An 18,110-nucleotide genomic window follows, 5' to 3' on the forward strand; every position below is an offset into this window, starting at 1 on the left:
GAGTTACAGCGCAGAAAGCTGCTTTACTGCGCAGAAACTTGCCAGTGTAGACAGGGCCTTAGTGGAGTCATGCATGGATCTGTGACTCACCCATGTGACTCCAAACACTATTTTGTCACCTGTGATTTTCCATTAGCTTTGCTGAGGGCTTTGTTTGAAACAATGAGTTTCCCTCCACATGGCAAAAGCTATACAAGGCCGTGGAAACACCTCCATTTTGCCTCTTTCCTTCTCAAACCTCTGGACTATGGACTTATACTAAAGGGAGCATTCTAACCAAGGGACTGAGGTCCTTCCAATGATTTGGAAGCAACCAGAGACTTATCAAGCCAGCAGTTTATTCCATCACTGCTACAAGCCTTAACCAAGAACTTTGCATTTATTCTATGTATTTGACTCCTTTAACCGATTTTAACTGTCACCTTTCTTTATTTTTATGAATAAACCTTTAGAATTTAGGTACTAAAGGATCAGGAACAGTGTGATTTTTGGGGTAAGATCTGAGTTGTATATTGACCTGGGTGTGTGGCTGGTCCTTGGTGATCAGAAGAACCTTTTATTTGAGGAGACTGGTTTTAAAGAACAGCTCATCCCTAAGTCTAGTGGTTTTTGTGCCGATACAAGGACTGGAATGCCTAAGGAAACTGCTTTTATGACTTCTTGTTAGCCAGTGTGGTGAAACAGAAGTGTACTTTTGTTGCTGGTTTGGTATATCTCATGGGAGAATAACCTCCAGTTTTGGGGTGTGTCCGCCTTATTTCTCAGCAGTTTGTCCTGAATTTGGTATTCTCAGTTGTGACCCACAAAGGCGAGGTTACAGTGGCATAGTCGGCAGGATCCACAGAACCAGGTCAGTTAAGCTTTGGATCAGATCCCCACGCTATTCAAAATTTGAAATTTGATATTGAGAATTTTAAAGGTTAAAGATCAGTGACCATGAGCCAGAAGGCATCAGCAGAAGAAATCAAACTACAAGCCCTGAGAGAGAGCCTGTGTCTTGAACATGAACAAAGACTGGCAGAACTTTGAATGCAAGAGAAGCAAGCCTTGGCCCAGCTCGAAAAAGAAGCTGGAGGGAGAGCCAAGCAAGCTGGAGAGAGAGCCAAAGAAGCTTACAGAAGGCAAATGGAAGTGCTGCAAGCTGAAACAGAAGTGGACAAACTTAAGCTCCAAATCGAAAAAAGCAATGGAAGAACAGCAGAAATTGTATCCTCTTGAAAGTCCAGTTTATAACAATGTTGGTATGTTGTTTGAGACTAAGAAGTTGTCTGTGTTTAATCCATTATGCTGTGACCAGGGAGAGGGTGACTCTAACCTGGCTAAGGTGGAAAATAACTGTTTGTCTGTGAATGAAGTTTCTGAATGTCTGTCTAATATCTCAGTAGAGAATCTGGATTAGATAAAGCACAGAGAGAACTCACTGGTCAGGAAAATATTTCTCTAGAGCAGATTAAAGTTGATGGTCAGTTTGAAGCCCTAGTTGAGGAAGAAAAGGGTAGATTGTTTGTGGGTGATGGATTGTTGGCTAGTAAAGGTTGTGAAAGTGAGCCTGAACAAGGTAAAAGTGATTTGCTTAAAGTAGCTCAGTATAATGAGACACTATCTGTGGAGAAGAGCAGTTTATCTGTTGGGAGTGGCAACTTGCCTGTTAAGGAAGCTGTCTCACTTTCTACGTATGTGTGTGAAATCAGCCATGGGTGCTGGGACAAGGAAAGGATCTCTCCAATTCTTTGTCTGTTAAGAATAGCAGTGTGCCTGCTGCAAAAGTGTCTCTCTCTAGCTCTTTGTCTGAAGCCTGTCAACCTATGGTGGTTGAAAATTTATCAGTTGTACCAGAGTTGGTTCTGGATTCAACTGAAGCTCAGGAAGGAAATGTTCCTAAGTTTGTTCCTAGGGAGAATGACACTGTAACTAGGTCATATCCAGTTATAGTCATAACAAAGTCCAGGGACCAGGCAATTCTGGTGCTTCTATTTTGCCTGTTCCTAGTGTGTTGCTGAGTAAAGATATGACAACTCTGTTTAATCAGGTTGATATCATGACCAGGGCACAAGGAGAGCATGAAGTTGGTTTAACTGTGTTACCCACTAACAGTGTGGATAGCTTTGAGAATGTTTTAAATGGAATGAAGATTGTAAGGGAATTCGACCAGCCCTATGATAACCAACTTGTTGGGAGGATAATGTTGTTGGGACAGGAATGTCTCCATGTTGATTCTATAAATGAACAGTTTCTGTCTCAGGTTCAGAGGGAGGGCTGGGTAGCTGAATCTACAGAGCAGGACAGTAGTGCTGTTAATCTCTCAAATACAGTGGATGGCAGGTAAACTCTCATCTCGAGATACTTTGGATATGTCTTGTAGTCTCTTAGGGTACGTCTACACTACCCGCCGGATATGCGGGTAGTGATTGATCTATCGCGTCACATCTAGACGCGATAAATTGATCCCCGAATCGACGCCTGTACTCCACCTCAGCAGGAGGAGTAAGCAGAGTTGATGGGGGAGGCGTTGCAGTTGACTTGCCGCCGTAAGGATGGCCAGGTAAGTCGAACTAAGATACTTTGACTTCAGCTATGCTATTCGCGTAGCTGAAGTTGCGTATCTTAGTTCAAACTCCCCCGCAGTGTAGCCCAGGCCAAAGTGGACTCAACATCTGATTCCATGTGAAAGCAGAGGTTGGTAATAGACTCAAGGTTCTTTTGTCCTTCCAACGTGCTAGTGAAAATGAATGGTATCTCTTTAAGACTGAGTCCAGCCTTGGAATTGGTAAAGGTTAAGAATCTGAAAATGAGTAAACAAGCTAGTGTCCGTTGTTGTAAATTACCTGGCTGACTGAGGGGAGAAAGACTTACCTGTAGCTGTTAGCAAAGAGGACATACCCAGCCAGCCAATGGATTCTGTTACACAAGAGAGCTCAGATTTTGACCCTCTGGAACAGGGAGGAAGGAAAAAACTTAGTCTTGCAAATGGAAGCCACAGGTTAACCCTAAAATGCCAAAACCCCAATGGTATTGAGCCAAAGGCATGGCATAACAAAAATGTTTGTAAATATATGCTTATAATAGATTTGATGTTAATATTAATGCTAATGTTAACTCTTGTAACTAATGTGTGGCTGATACCAAGAACTGTAAAAATATATGATGTGCCTAATCTTTTGGAAAAACCCTTGAACACATTAAGAGTGATACATAAGAACACACTTTATGTTAAAAGGCCTTGTGATACTGATATTTCAAAGCTAGTGCCTATAACCAGTCTTGGAACTTACCTCAGCAGAAAAGACATTTCAGATCTAATGTGCTGTATAAAAAGGGAAACTGAGGCACATTACCATATTGCTTTCCTGGCTAAATGCCAAGATTCCTATGCTATGGAGAACATTAATATCTACATTGACTTGATGTTAATTGGGCTCCAAACATTTGCCAGAGCTTGTATGAGTAAATTAGCTATTTTCATTGGCTCATGGCAAGGTAATATGAAACATACAGGAATTATGCTGCAAGAGCAGATCCAATCTACTATTGGTCTAACCAAGTTTTACCTTGGGTTTGTAAAGGGATTCAGTGATGTTGTTACTTCCATAATGAACCTTACAAAGAAAAGGCCTGTTTTGATCCAACATAATTTTGATAAAACATTTCAGTTATACACTGACACTTCTAATATTGGGGTAGAAGCTGTAGTAATACCAGAACCAAGAATGGGAAGTTCCTGCCTTCACTGTTGTTCCCAGCACAGACAGGTTTCCCAAGAACATCTGCTTGCTTTCTCTTCAGAAACAGTTAACAGGTGCAATTGCTAAAGTTATGAGGTACCATACAGCACTTCCTATTCAAGCCCACATTATTCTTAAGTTAAAAAGCATTACAGAGAAAACAATAAAAAAAACCTATATGAACGTTAATAAGCTTACCAAGGTTCACCCTAATTTAGATTCTGGCAGGAGCAGTCCTTCAACAACCTCTGCCTCCCAACCCCATAGGATTCTTTGTGGTTACCAGTTCATCACAGCTTCAGCTCAGAATAAGCACCCAGTCTCATGAGGCCTCAGTAGGCCAAGTCCTTCCAACCCTACCCTAAGGATTGGGGTCCTCTGCCATGGGCCAGTTTATAACCAGCCCATTTATCCAAAAACCCTTTAGTTGTCTCTTGGTTAATAGAGAATCCAGTTTGAACTAGGATATGGGTACCTCTCCATGGTATTGCTTCAAAGGACAAATAATGGAGGAACTAGATTAGCATCCCCCTCCCTATTAGAGAAGGTACATACAGTGCCACAATAACACATATACAATAGCATTTTTAATACAATGTACTCCAAAAATGTTAACCCTAACTCAATACGGTTTAACTTTATTCAGTAAAGTTTATTTTAATTCCATAAGGTTCACTCAGGATATTGTCAGTCTGTCATATGATCATTATAGAACAGTCTGTCAGTGTCTTGTTTAATTGAAATTATCAATTTCCATACAGGAAACACATTTGGAAAGAAATATCTTGCTTTTCTATATTGATTGTCCTTTTCTGTTTTTAGGAACAGACATTGCTGCCGGTGAAGAGGTTGCCATCAAATTGGAATGTGTGAAAACCAAGCATCCTCAGCTCCACATAGAGAGTAAAATCTACAAAATGATGCAGGGAGGAGGTAAACTTAAGTTTCTGCTAATAAGAGTATTTTTGTCTGTGTTCATAGATATCAGATACGTTAGTGTTCAGGTTCCCTTTTGGAGATGAGGGAGGTTTCCTTCAGTTTTTCTGTGTTTGAGGATTTGCCCCCAACACTACCATTCACTAATCTAGTCAACACAACTCAGAAAAATGTTAAAATTTAGATCCTTTTCTATGTTCAGTTTTTTAAAAGTTTAAAAGAGATGGTTCTCAGCTTTTAAATTTTTCTGATGTTCTTCCATCTTAAATATTTTGAATTTTTATAAAATGTCAAGTTTTTACCTCCAAAAATTACATTCAGACAGAACACAAATTTATATAAACAGAAAAAAAAAAAACTAAAGATGCCAACTGCTAGTATTCTCACTTCTGTGTTTTTAGCTTCTTAGAACTAGACTGGGAGAATTCCCTCACTTCTTAAATAATTTTGACCTCCTAAGACGAGGAGTAGCAGAGTAGGACATGAATTTTAGTAGCCACCACATGCCGTCCTATGGTAGGTAAAAATACTGACGTCTTATTGACTTCAGTGGAATGCTGCCCCGGCACAGAGGATTATGCTAGCCGATCCCAACAGAGGTTTGGGGCCTAAACATATAGTTAACTTAGTTTTATTGTTAACTGCCTTAAATAAATAAATACAATCCATTTCAAACACTAAGCCCAGATAAATGTTTTTATTGTGACATGATCATGGTTCTGGAAACCAGGAAATTGAGTTCTAAAGCTTGTTCTGACAAGCACACTCTGTCACTTTGCCTTTGTCACTTACTTGTCACAGGCTCCCCACCTGTATAATGGAGCTATTTACCCCCTTATAGGGACTGTATGAATATATGAAATGTTGTCTAAGGCCCTGATCCAACAAAGCACCAATGTATGGGATTACATGCTAAGCACAATATGTGTGTCAGCTCTTTTTTTTGAAAGAGGAGGATGTAAGTTTAGATATCTCCTGTTAGAAATTTTGTTAGTCCTTCTGCAGAATCTTAGGTTTATGTTTATGTTCTCAAAAATCCTTTACATAGTGTAAAATATTATACATCACTGGAAACACAAAATAGCCTTCATTGGGAATATTTAAAATTTTACAGAATAATGTGTTTTTTAAATCTGTTTTAAGGGTCTTGAAGATCCATGTTCATGACCTATAGAAACTCAGATGAAAAGCACTGTGAATAAACTATTTTTCTCTGTTCTAGTGGGTATTCCCACAATTAAATGGTGTGGAGCTGAAGGAGACTATAATGTAATGGTGATGGAGTTGTTGGGACCAAGCCTTGAAGATCTATTCAATTTTTGTTCAAGGAAATTCAGTCTGAAGACAGTCCTGTTGCTTGCTGACCAAATGGTAGGAAATTGCTTTCACGCTCTTGATGATGAAATCTACTTGTCATATTAAGGTTTTCAAAGAGCGTTTACTCAGCTATATCCCTTTTCAGGAATTCAGAGGTGGGTGGGGTTTGTGATCTCTTTTAAAGGTTGTAACACTCAAAATTAGGTTTATTTTTGTAAATGCAAAACTTTAAATCAATAATTTTGATGAATGTTTAAATTAAAACAGTTTTTATTGGAATTTAAATATTCTTCTGAATTGTTTACTATCTAGACATTGTTACATTGTGCTAGTGCAAAAGAGCCAGAAAGTGAAGCTGAGTAGAAACAAACGTGAAATTTACTAAGGTGAGGGAACTGGAGAAAGATATGAAAACAATATAGTGAAAAGTAAGCTGTTTGTAAAATCCATTTCTTTTAATAATCTGATATTTTAAATGATAAAACAGGTAAAGAAATTTGTTTTTAAGACTGTTTCTAGTAACAGAAATTCATGCACAATGTCTCTTGAATTAATTTCTTCTCTGTATCTAGATTAGTCGAATTGAATATATCCACTCTAAGAACTTCATCCACCGAGATGTAAAACCTGATAACTTCCTGATGGGTCTGGGAAAGAAAGGCAATCTGGTCTACATAATAGACTTTGGGTTAGCAAAGAAGTATCGGGATGCTCGAACTCACCAGCACATTCCATATCGTGAAAATAAAAACTTAACAGGAACTGCCCGTTATGCATCTATAAACACTCATCTTGGAATTGGTGAGCTGGAGGAAGATTGCTTTCTGTCTAGCAAAATATGTATCTGTCATTTTGAGTATTCAGTTAATGAAATATACTGTCTGGATAAATCCTTTTAGCAAGCAGATAATTCTTTTGTAGCTGGTGCATTGATATGTACTATTGGCTGAGCTTGCAAGGCTTACACTCAACTTGATGCTGCCTATTTGTCATGCAATAACTTTTGAATGCTGCATCCAATAAATTCCAAAATTTCAGGAAATATTTTAGGCAACAATATGCAGAACCCTGTTGATGTTTGGGGGGGAAATTAGAAAACTGAAAGGGTGCAAATGTGGGGGGAGGAGAGGCACACAGAGTCCCTGCCTCCTATTTAGCAGAGCCACAAATTCAGACACCTCTGCAATTGTCTATAAATCAAATAACTGATTGATAAGAACCATTTAACACCTTCTGACATAATACCCCTATCTCATTTCTGGCCATCCTCCCAATAGAGTTTAAGATGTTGAAACCCTGAATCTCAGGAAGAAAGAAAAGAAATAACAATAGTGGGGGTGGTTAACTTGGGCTTATGTGTGTGATTTCTTTAGGCTTATGTCTGCAGGTAGGAATAAAAGCAGGAAACTAATGGTTCCAAGGAATTAGCAAGTTTTTGCATAACTGCAAGAGGGATAACTGTTTCTAATTATTGGCAAATTTAAGATGGACTTACTGACCTTTAGCCATATATTATGTATTTGTAAGGCTTTCAGTGACAGTTTGTGGCATAAACATTTTTGTACCTTCACATCAGAACATCAAATCTAACAACTCCACTTTTATACTCTTGTAGAGCAGTCTCGCAGAGACGACTTGGAGTCCTTGGGCTATGTACTGATGTATTTTAACCTGGGCTCCCTCCCATGGCAGGGACTGAAGGCAGCAACAAAAAGACAGAAATATGAACGTATCAGTGAAAAGAAAATGTCTACACCCATTGAGGTTTTGTGTAAAGGATATCCTTGTAAGTTATCCTTTTGATGGTGTATTGACAAAGTTAGCTTTTTTTTTTTACTTGACATTGAATAGTAGGTTCTATTGCTATTTAACTTTTAAGCTATATTAATTTAGTGATTACTTTGACATCTGTTCATAAATAGGCATATCAAACTCCATGATGGGCTAAATGTTTATGTACATGGACATCACACTTGCTTGTCAGGACCCCTCTCTGTCCCTTGACCAGCTCTCCTCACCTTCAATTTTATATTTTTTTTGAATGTGTATTCACTGGGACTTTGGGATTGAAAGCGGTCTCTCCAGGTCTCCTGACTCTGTACTTTTATCATACTTTGTGCTCTTGTAAAAATGCTGTGCTGTATGAAGATAGACAAAAATAATTATAGGAGTTGACCAGTTCAAGGTTTTCATCCCTTTGTTTGAATAGGCTGGATTGCAAAGTCAGATGCACCAATAGTACCTGCTGTACTTGGGAACATGGAGAATGATCCATCTGATCCAGTATCTTGTCTCTGACAGTGGCCAACACCAAATGCCTCAGAGGAAAATGCAAGAAACCTTACATTAGGCCGGTGTTTTCCCCCACATTTGATCTGCCCAGTCACGCTGCCTGTTCCCCCAAAAATTTAGTTATCTTCCTAATCTCCGGCAGTTAAAAATTGATTTAAACCCTGACACACAAGGTTTAATCTCTTCCACAGTTTGTTTTATCATTTACTGAAAATGTGAACATTTTTGTTAGCCGTATAAATGTCCAGTCTTTGAATCTTGCTAAGTTCTTGGCCTCAACAACTGCCTATGGTGACACTTCCACAGTTGGAGTTGTGTGAAAAAGATATTTCTTTTCATATGTTTTGACTTTTGCCACCTTTCAATTTAATTGAATGTCCCTTTGTTCTTGTGTTACAAGAGGCAACAGAAGATCCTGATCTATCTTCTCTGTACCATTCAAGTTGTCAGCTTTGTTTCCTTAAAATTAAATACAATGTGAATGCAACATTATGGTTGAAAATATAAAAAATGGGAATCTTGCAGTCTAAAGTTCTTAAGGAACGTTAACTCTGCCACTGTGTGTATGTATAATTTAATGTATTGCATGGAGGGTGTAGCCCTAGTGTGTGTGTGTGTGTGTGTGTGTATATATATATATATATACACACACACACACTATAACGCTGAATATTCTTGTTATATATGTAACAAGAATATTCAGAGTTATAGTTAGTGTGTATGTGTATATATACTGGGGCTGTCAAGCAATTAAAAAAATGAATCGTGCTGTTAACAATAGAATACTATTTATTTTAAATACGTTTGGATGTTTACTACTTTTTCAAATATATTAATTTCAGTTACAACACAGAATACAAAGTGTACAGTGCTCACTTTATATTTATTTTTTATTACAAATATTTGCACTAAAAAAAAAATGTATATTTCAGTTCATCTCATACAAGTACTGTAGTGCAATCTCTTTATCATGAAAGTTGAACTTATAAATGTAGAATTACGTACAGACAAATAACTGCATTAAAAAATAAAACAATGTAAAACTTTAGAGCCTACAAGTCCACTCAGTCCTACTTTTTGGTCAGCCAGTCACTCAGACAAACAAGATTGGTTACAATTTTCAGGAGATAATGCTGCCTGCTTCTTGTTTACAATGTCACCTGAAAGTGAGAACAGGCATTCACATGGCACTGCTGTAGCTGGTGTTGCAAGATATTTACGTGCCAGATGTGCTAAAGCAGTGGTTCTCAAACTTTTGTATTGGTGACCCCTTTCACATAGCAAGCCTCTGAGTGCGACCCCCCTCCCCCTTATAAATTAAAAACACTCTTAAACATATTTAACACCATTATAAATGCTGGAGGCAAAGTGGGGCTTGGGATGGAGGCTGACAGCTTGCAACCCTCCCACGTAATAACCTCGCGACCACCTGAGTGGTCACAACCCACCGTTTGAGAATTCCTTTTCTAAAGATTCATATGTCCCTTCATGCTTCAACCACCATTCCAGAGGACATGCTTTCATGCTGATGATGGGTTCTGCTTGGTAACGATCCAAAGCAGTGCAGACTGATGAATGTTCATTTTCATCATCTGAGTCAGATGCCACCAGCAAAAGGTTGATTTTCTTCTTTGGTGGTTTGGGTTCTGTAGTTTCTGCATCAGAGTATTGCTCTTTTAAGACTTCTAAAAGCATGCTCCAGACCTCATCCCTCTCAGATTTTGGACGACACTTCAGATTCTTAAACCTTGGTCATAGAATCATAGAATATCAGGGTTGGAAGGGACCTCAGGAGGTCATCTAGTCCAACCCCCTGCTCAAAAGCAGGACCCATACCCAATTAAATCATCCCAGCCAGGGCTTTGTCAAGCCTGACCTTAAAAACTTCTAAGGAAGGAGATTCCACCACCTCCTTAAGCATCGCATTCCAGTGTTTCACCACCCTCCTAGTGAAAAAGTTTTTCCTAATATCCAACCTAAACCTCCCCCACTGCAACTTGAGAACATTACTCCTTGTCCTGTCCTCTTCCACCACTGAGAATAGTCTAGAACCATCCTCTCTGGAACCACCTCTCAGGTAGTTGAAAGCAGCTATCAAATCCCCCCTCATTCTTCTCTTCTGCAGACTAAACAATCCCAGTTCCCTCAGCCTCTCCTCATAAGTCATATGTTCCAGACCCCTAATCATTTTTGTTGCCCGTCACTGGACTCTCTCCAATTTCTCCACATCCTTCTTGTAGTGTGGGGCCCAAAACTGGACACAGTACTCCAGATGAGGCCTCACCAATGTCGAATAGAGGGGGACGATCACGTCCCTCAATCTGCTCGCTATGCCCCTACTTCTACATCCCAAAATGCCATTGGCCTTCTTGGCAACAAGGGCACACTGCTGACTCATATCCAGCTTCTCGTCCACTGTCACCCCTAGGTCCTTTTCCGCAGAACTGCTGCCTAGCCATTCGGTCCCTAGTCTGTAGCTGTGCATTGGGTTCTTCCGTCCTAAGTGCAGGACCCTGCACTTATCCTTATTGAACCTCATCAGATTTCTTTTGGCCCAATCCTCCAATTTGTCTAGGTCCCTCTGTATCCTATCCCTGCCCTCCAGCGTATCTACCACTCCTTCCAGTTTAGTATCATCCGCAAATTTGCTGAGAGTGCAATCCACACCATCCTCCAGATCATTTATGAAGATATTGAACAAAACCGGCCCCAGGACCGACCCCTGGGGCACTCCACTTGACACCGGCTGCCAACTAGACATGGAGCCATTGATCACTACCCGTTGAGCCCGACAATCTAGCCAACTTTCTACCCACCTTATAGTGCATTCATCCAGCCCATACTTCCTTAACTTGCTGACAAGAATACTGTGGGAGACCGTGTCAAAAGCTTTGCTAAAGTCAAGAAACAATACATCCACTGCTTTCCCTTCATCCACAAAACCAGTAATCTCATCATAGAAGGCGATTAGATTAGTCAGGCATGACTTGCCCTTGGTGAATCCATGCTGACTGTTCCTGATCACTTTCCTCTCATGTAAGTGCTTCAGGATTGATTCTTTGAGGACCTGCTCCATGATTTTTCTGGGGACTGAAGTGAGGCTTACTGGCCTGTAGTTCCCAGGATCCTCCTCCTTCCCTTTTTTAAAGATTGGCACTACATTAGCCTTTTTCCAGTCATCCGGGACTTCCCCCGTTCACCACAAGTTTTCAAAGATAATGGCCAATGGCTCTGCAATCACAGCCGCCAGTTCCTTTAGCACTCTCGGATGCAACTCATCCGGCCCCATGGACTTGTGCACGTCCAGTTTTTCTAAATAGTCCCTAACCACCTCTTTCTCCACAGAGGGCTGGCCATCTATTCCCCATGTTGTGATGCCCAGCACAGCAGCCTGGGAGCTGACCTTGTTAGTGAAGACAGAGGAAAACAAAGCATTGAGTACATTAGCTTTTTCCACATCCTCCGTCACTAGGTTGCCTCCCTCATTCATTAAGGGGCCCACACTTTCCTTGGCTTTCTTCTTGTTGCCAACATACCTGAAGAAACCCTTCTTGTTACTCTTAACATCTCTCGCTAGCTGCAGCTCCAGGTGCGATTTGGCCCTCCTAATTTCATTCCTACATGCCCGAGCAATATTTTTATACTCTTCCCTGGTCATATGTCCAACCTTCCACTTCTTGTAAGCTTCTTTTTTATGCTTAAGATCCGCTAGGATTTCACCGTTAAGCCAAGCTGGTCACCTGCCATATTTACTATTCTTTCGACACATCGGGATGGTTTGTCCCTGTAACCTCAACAGGGATTCCTTGAAAAACAGCCAGCTCTCCTGGACTCCTTTCCCCTTCATGTTAGTCCCCCAGAGGATCCTACCCATCCGTTCCCTGAGGGAGTCGAAGTCTGCTTTCCTGAAGTCCAGGGTCCGTATCCTGCTGCTTACCTTTCTTCCCTGTGTCAGGATCCTGAACTCAACCAACTCATGGTCACTGCCTTCCAGATTCCCATCCACTTTTGCTTCCCCTACTAATTCTTCCCGGTTTGTGAGCAGCAGGTCAAGAAAAGCTCCCCCGCAGTTGGCTCCTCTAGCACTTGCACCAGGAAATTGTCCCCTACGCTTTCCAAAAACTTCCTGGATTGTCTATGCACTGCTGTACTGCTCTCCCAGCAGATATCAGGAAAATTAAAGTCACCCATGAGAACCAGGGCATGCGATCTAGTAGCTTCCGTGAGCTGCCGGAAGAAAGCCTCATCCACCTCATCCCCCTGGTCCGGTGGTCTATAGCAGACTCCCACCACTACATCACTCCTGTTGCTCACACTTCTAAACTTAATCCAGAGACACTCAGGTTTTTCTGCAGTATCGTACCGGAGCTCTGAGCAGTCATACTGCTCCCTTACATACAGTGCTACTCCCCCACCTTTTCTGCCCTGCCTGTCCTTCCTGAACAGTTTATAACCGTCCATGACAGTACTCCAGTCATGTGAGTTATCCCACCAAGTCTCTGTTGTTCCAAACACGTCATAATTCCTTGACATCACCAGGACCTCCAGTTCTCCCTGCTTGTTTCCAAGGCTTTGTGCATTCGTATATAAGCACTTGAGATAACCTGCTGATCGCCCCTCATTCTCAGTATGAGGCAGGAGCCCTCCCCTCACAGACATTCCTGCCTGTGCTTCCTCCCGGTATCCCGCTTTCCCACTTACCTCAGGGCTTTGGTCTCCTTTCCCCGGTGAACCTAGTTTAAAGCCCTCCTCACTAGGTTAGCCAGCCTGCTCGCAAAGATGCTCTTCCCTCTCTTCATAAGGTGGAGCCCGTCTCTGCCCAGCACTCCTCCTTCATGGAACACCATCCCATGGTCAAAGAATCCAAAGCCTTCTCTCCAACACCACCTGCGTAGCCATTCGTTGACTTCCACTATTCGACGGTCCCTACCCAGGCCTTTTCCTTCCACGGGGAGGATGGACGAGAACACCACTTGCGCCTCAAACTCCTTTATCCTTCTTCCCAGAGCCACGTAGTCCACAGTGATCCACTCAAGGTCATTCTTGGCAGTATCATTGGTGCCCACGTGGAGAAGTGCTGTAGCTACTTTTAGAAATCTCACATCAGTGCCTTTTGTGTTTTGTCAAATCTGTTGTGAAAGTGTTCTTAAAACGAACATGTGTTGGGTCATCATCGAGACTGCTATAACATGAAATGAATGCAGGTAAAACAGAGCAGGAGACATACAATTCTCCCATGAAGGAGTACAGTCACAAATTTAATTGACGCATTATTTTTTTAACGAGCACCATCAGCATGGAAGCATGTCCTTTGGAATGGTGGCCCAAGCATGAAGGGGCATATGAATGTTTAGCATATCTGACATGTAAATACCTTGCAGCATCGGCTGCAGAAGTGCCATGCAAATGAACACTTGTTCTCACTTTCAAGTGACATTGTAAATAAGAAGCAGGCAGCAATATCTCCTGTCAATGTAAACAAACCTGTTTGTCTTAACGATTGGCAGAATAAAAAGTAGGACTGGATGGACTTGTAGGCTCTAAAGTTTACACCGTTTTGTTTGAGTGCAGTTATGTAACCAAAAAAAATCTGCATTTGTAAGTTACATTTTCACGATAAAGAGATTGCACTTCATTATTTGTATGAGGTGAATTGAAAAATACTACTCTGAAAACTATTTCTTTTATCATTTTTCAGTACATATATTTGTAATAAAAAATAATATAAAGTGAGCACTGTGCACTTTGTATTCTGTGGTGTAACTGAAATCAATATTGAAAATGTAGGAAAAATATCCAAATGTTTAATAAATTTCAATTGGTATTCTATAGTTTATAAGTGCGATTAATCGTGATAAATTATTTTGAGTTAATCGCGAGTTAACTGTGATTGACAGCCTAATATATATATATATAAACCCAAACGTTTAAAGTATTAAAAAATCCAAAACACTACATGATTCCACCGGACTCCTTGTTGTTTTTGTGGATACAGACTAACATGGCTACCCGCTGATACTTGATATGATTTCAGTGTGGCTTATTCAATGTTTTAAACATTCCCCATGTTTATTGCCTTTATGTAGATGCAGGCTATGCCACATTTTGCATTTTAGTACATAGATGTGTCCAATAGCAAAATTGAATACTCTTCCATGGAATTTTACATAAATAGAGACTGGCCCTATACTGAGAAGTACAATATAAATTCAGAAGCAGTGAATGGCACACACAAAATAAGACAGTCTTTCCTATCCACTGTGCTCATTGCTACTGTAGGAGTCTAATGTGTTCTTTCCTCTCCCACCTTCAGCTATATTGGTGGGGACTCTTCCTTCAGATCATGTTCTCTGCTGCTGGCAAGTAGAGTCTCTACCTACTGTGTGATTGATGATGAAATATGGAATATCACACACATCCTTCCTTTGATGCCCACATCTTTTTAGGTGGAGTCCGTTCAGTAGTTTGTTTTCTACCATTTCCTTGCTCCACCCTATCTCCATGCCATTGAGACACAGTACTGTCTCCTCCAAGTCTTAGCATTATGGTTTTGATTTTTCCTTTCGTTCAGGGGATTCTGTGACATTTATATCCTTGAACCAAATCTTAATGTATTTAGGCTTTAAAATTTCTGTAGACTTGGCAGTGTAAATATTACAGTTGCCCCAGGAAAAATTAATAGCTTAGCAACTAAAATGGTGCTGCATCTTTTTGTTTGCTCGATGTGTCTCAAGGAATTGTTGGGAAGATAATGTTACATGTAGAAAAGGATGATAAAACTGTACTATCCCAGAAAACAGTACATTAATTTTGGAACAATTATTTAAAATTAAATATGAAGCTAGTAAACTAGATTTCTCTTGTTACAGCTGAGTTTGCTACATACCTGAATTTCTGCCGCTCTTTGCGTTTTGATGACAAACCAGACTATTCTTATCTAAGACAGTTATTCAGAAACCTGTTCCACCGACAAGGCTTCTCCTATGACTATGTATTTGACTGGAACATGCTCAAATTTGTAAGTAGAGAACATTGCTGACTTAGTCAAAGAGGCCATTGGAAGAATTGAATTCTTCTATTTAGGATAGCTGCTATATATTTTAAGTTTGATTTCTTTACTAACAGTGTATATTTTGACTGTGCTACCCTAGACTCCCTGTGTTCAGACAACATTTCTGAGGGCCCAGCTTTCTTTTGGTGTTTGAGTGCAGTCTGAAAGCTTGAAGATGATTTTCTACAGTGCCTTTTCATTTCTCTGGTAAAGAGAGAGAGAACATTGGCTTGAAGAAATACTGAGATGTTCAAATCAACTAGTACATTCCTTACACTAAGGATAAAATCTTAAGGGGAATTGGAACTTCCCATTATGAATTAATAAGTGGCAAGATGTTAGTTTTCAAATGAGATCACTATTGAAACTCTCTAGTAAATTTATTCCTTAACTTGTAGGTGAAAATGTGTTACATTTAATTCTTTACATCGAAAATCTAATTTCTGTCACTCTCTGGAATCATAGTATGTCTACACTGCAGTGCAAGTCCAGAGTTAGTCTACACTGATTGATTGTTAACCCTATATTAAGATTTTTCTAACGTGAGCTTGAACCTGGGGCTCCAGGATCCATACTGCAGCGCACAGACCTGAGTCAAACCAGCCACATCCCAGACTCCCTGGTGCCTTCCTGAAATGTAGCTGCTCTAGCCCTTTGACTGTAGTGCACTGCGGGAAAACTTGACCATCCACCCTGCAAGTTTGAACATCCCACCAACACGTCTTGCTTATCAGTCTTTTTGGTCTGTGTGGTCTCAGCATCGTGGAGGAGGTGCCTTTTCAGGAACTTATTTTGCTTTTGTTTTCCCTCCTGTGTCAGGAAACGGGCAGAGCTTCCGTGAACCGCTGGTGGACATTGTGGCAGTGTTTTTTGGCCCACCAAAAGCAACTGAAAGAGATTATGATGGACCACGAGGAGGAGGAGAGGGAGTACCCAGGCATAGCAGACCTCTCACTGGCTAAGGCTGTTCATGACATTCCATATAGCTGCTGATGCCCCCTATGTAGACTAGTGCTTTTGGCGCAGGGCCACAAGAACAGACTGATGGAATCACATCATCATGCAGACCTGGGATGACCAGCAGTGTTTCCAGAACTTTTGCATGAAGAAAGCTGTTTCTGGAGTTTAGTGAACAGTTTCCCCAACCCACTAGTGTAAAGACATGCATGAAGCCACCCTTACTGGTCCAGAAGCAGGTTGCTATAGCCGTCTGGAAATTGGCTACCCCAGGCTGCTACACCTCCGTTGCAAACCAGTTTGGTGTTGGAAAGTCAAATGTGGGTAAAGTGGTGGGAGAGGTTTCTCAGGCAATCAGGCACATGCTTTATCCCAAGGTGGCAAGCATAAAAGATATTCCTGAAGTAACTGCTGATTTTGAGAGAATGGGGTTTTCCAGATTGCAGTGGGGCCATTGATGGGTCTCATGTGCCCATAGTTTGCCCTCCTCAAGGAGCACAAGAGTATATAAACCACAAAGGGTACTACTACATTGTTCCCACCATTCTGAGAGGTTTGATTGTAGATGAAACAGTGGTCTGGGCTCAAGCCTGAATCTGAGACCAGGCTTACATTGCAGGGTAGACATAACCAGTAATTACTAGAAATCACTGTACCAGAATAATGGATGTCTAATACCTAGGGTAGGAGGAACAGGACAATAATTGATAATAAGGGAGAACTTTCGCCCAAGTGGCCTTCCCCAAAGTAGGAAATCTTTTGATTGAACCCCTGTGCTCAGAATAATATTTATTGGAGTTTTTATTATGCTTTTGTACAGAAAGGGTTTTCAAAGTTTGCAGAGCCTGTTGCTCTTGGGACACCTGATCAATGCTGCATTCTGGAGAGATGTAGGGAATGTTTGGGACAATATAATTCTGCTATTGTAGCTCTAATTCTGGTGATCTCCATCCCAGTTTTCTTCAAGCTATTCGTTGAAACAAAATTTCTGATCTTGCTGCTGCCCGTCCTACTTTCATTACTATGAATCTCAGATCATTCAAAGAAAAATTTGCTACATCTCGTTATCAGAAAATGCAAACTACACAAACTTATAAAACATCTACAAAAACAAATAATTTTTAAAACTTTATATTGCATTAGTTCCCATGCTGTGTCCCTCCTAAACATAGAAGATGACACACACCTTGTTTGGAAAGGCTTATAATCTGGGAAAAAAAAAAAAACACCAAGGGAGGAGGAAAGGGATAAAATGTATAAGCAAAATGATCAGGGGGTGACTGAATGCTTCTTGTTATGATTGGTTTTTAAGTGAAATTCTAATTCTCCACCATTCAGCCCCGCATGTATTTCCTCCAGACCAATTCACAGGTTCAGTTGCAGTGTTCTTATGTCTGTCCACCTCAGCATTCAGTCCTTCAGCATGGATGAGCAGTTTAAAGTATAAGTTAAATAAGTAAGTCAGTGATTTTGTCAGCTGCTTTTGTTATGCCTCCGGAAAGAGGTGTATCTTCAAGAGGGATTTAAATGAAAGAAAGGAACATGGCTTTATAGATCAGTTCAGGAATGGAGTTGCATACACAGAGGACAACATAAGAGAAAGCTTGGTGGCAGCTGAGAGATGTGGATGATTGGGGTCAAAGTTGGCATTATTCAAACCCCTAGACATCTTTGACAGAAGAGACAAGAACAAAAAAGTGCTAAATAGAAGTTTGCGGTAATGCCAGCAAAAGTTGATGCAGTACATAAGTGAAGGGAATCATTCTGCATATTCAGAGGGGGCCAGGGATGTGATCAGATCAACTGGTAAGGAGATCTTAGCAGTTGCATTTTAT

The 18,110-nt window shown here is 40.7% G+C and overlaps 1 protein-coding gene across 3 annotated transcripts in view; it reads left to right on the forward strand.

Moving 5' to 3' along the window:
* Positions 1 to 18,110, forward strand: part of CSNK1D (casein kinase 1 delta) — a 68,924-nt gene that overhangs the window by 23,745 nt on the left and 27,069 nt on the right. For all 3 annotated transcript variants that reach the window (XM_073310935.1, XM_073310934.1, XM_073310933.1), the window contains 5 exons: positions 4,545 to 4,655; positions 5,881 to 6,029; positions 6,548 to 6,776; positions 7,591 to 7,761; positions 15,137 to 15,285. In XM_073310935.1, coding sequence (XP_073167036.1) covers positions 4,640 to 4,655; positions 5,881 to 6,029; positions 6,548 to 6,776; positions 7,591 to 7,761; positions 15,137 to 15,285 — 714 coding nt within the window. In that variant the 5' untranslated portion in view covers positions 4,545 to 4,639. The remainder of the gene's footprint in view (positions 1 to 4,544; positions 4,656 to 5,880; positions 6,030 to 6,547; positions 6,777 to 7,590; positions 7,762 to 15,136; positions 15,286 to 18,110) is intronic.

Source organism: Lepidochelys kempii, chromosome 14 (assembly GCF_965140265.1).
Source record: "Lepidochelys kempii isolate rLepKem1 chromosome 14, rLepKem1.hap2, whole genome shotgun sequence".
Classification (NCBI taxonomy): Eukaryota; Metazoa; Chordata; order Testudines; family Cheloniidae; genus Lepidochelys; species Lepidochelys kempii.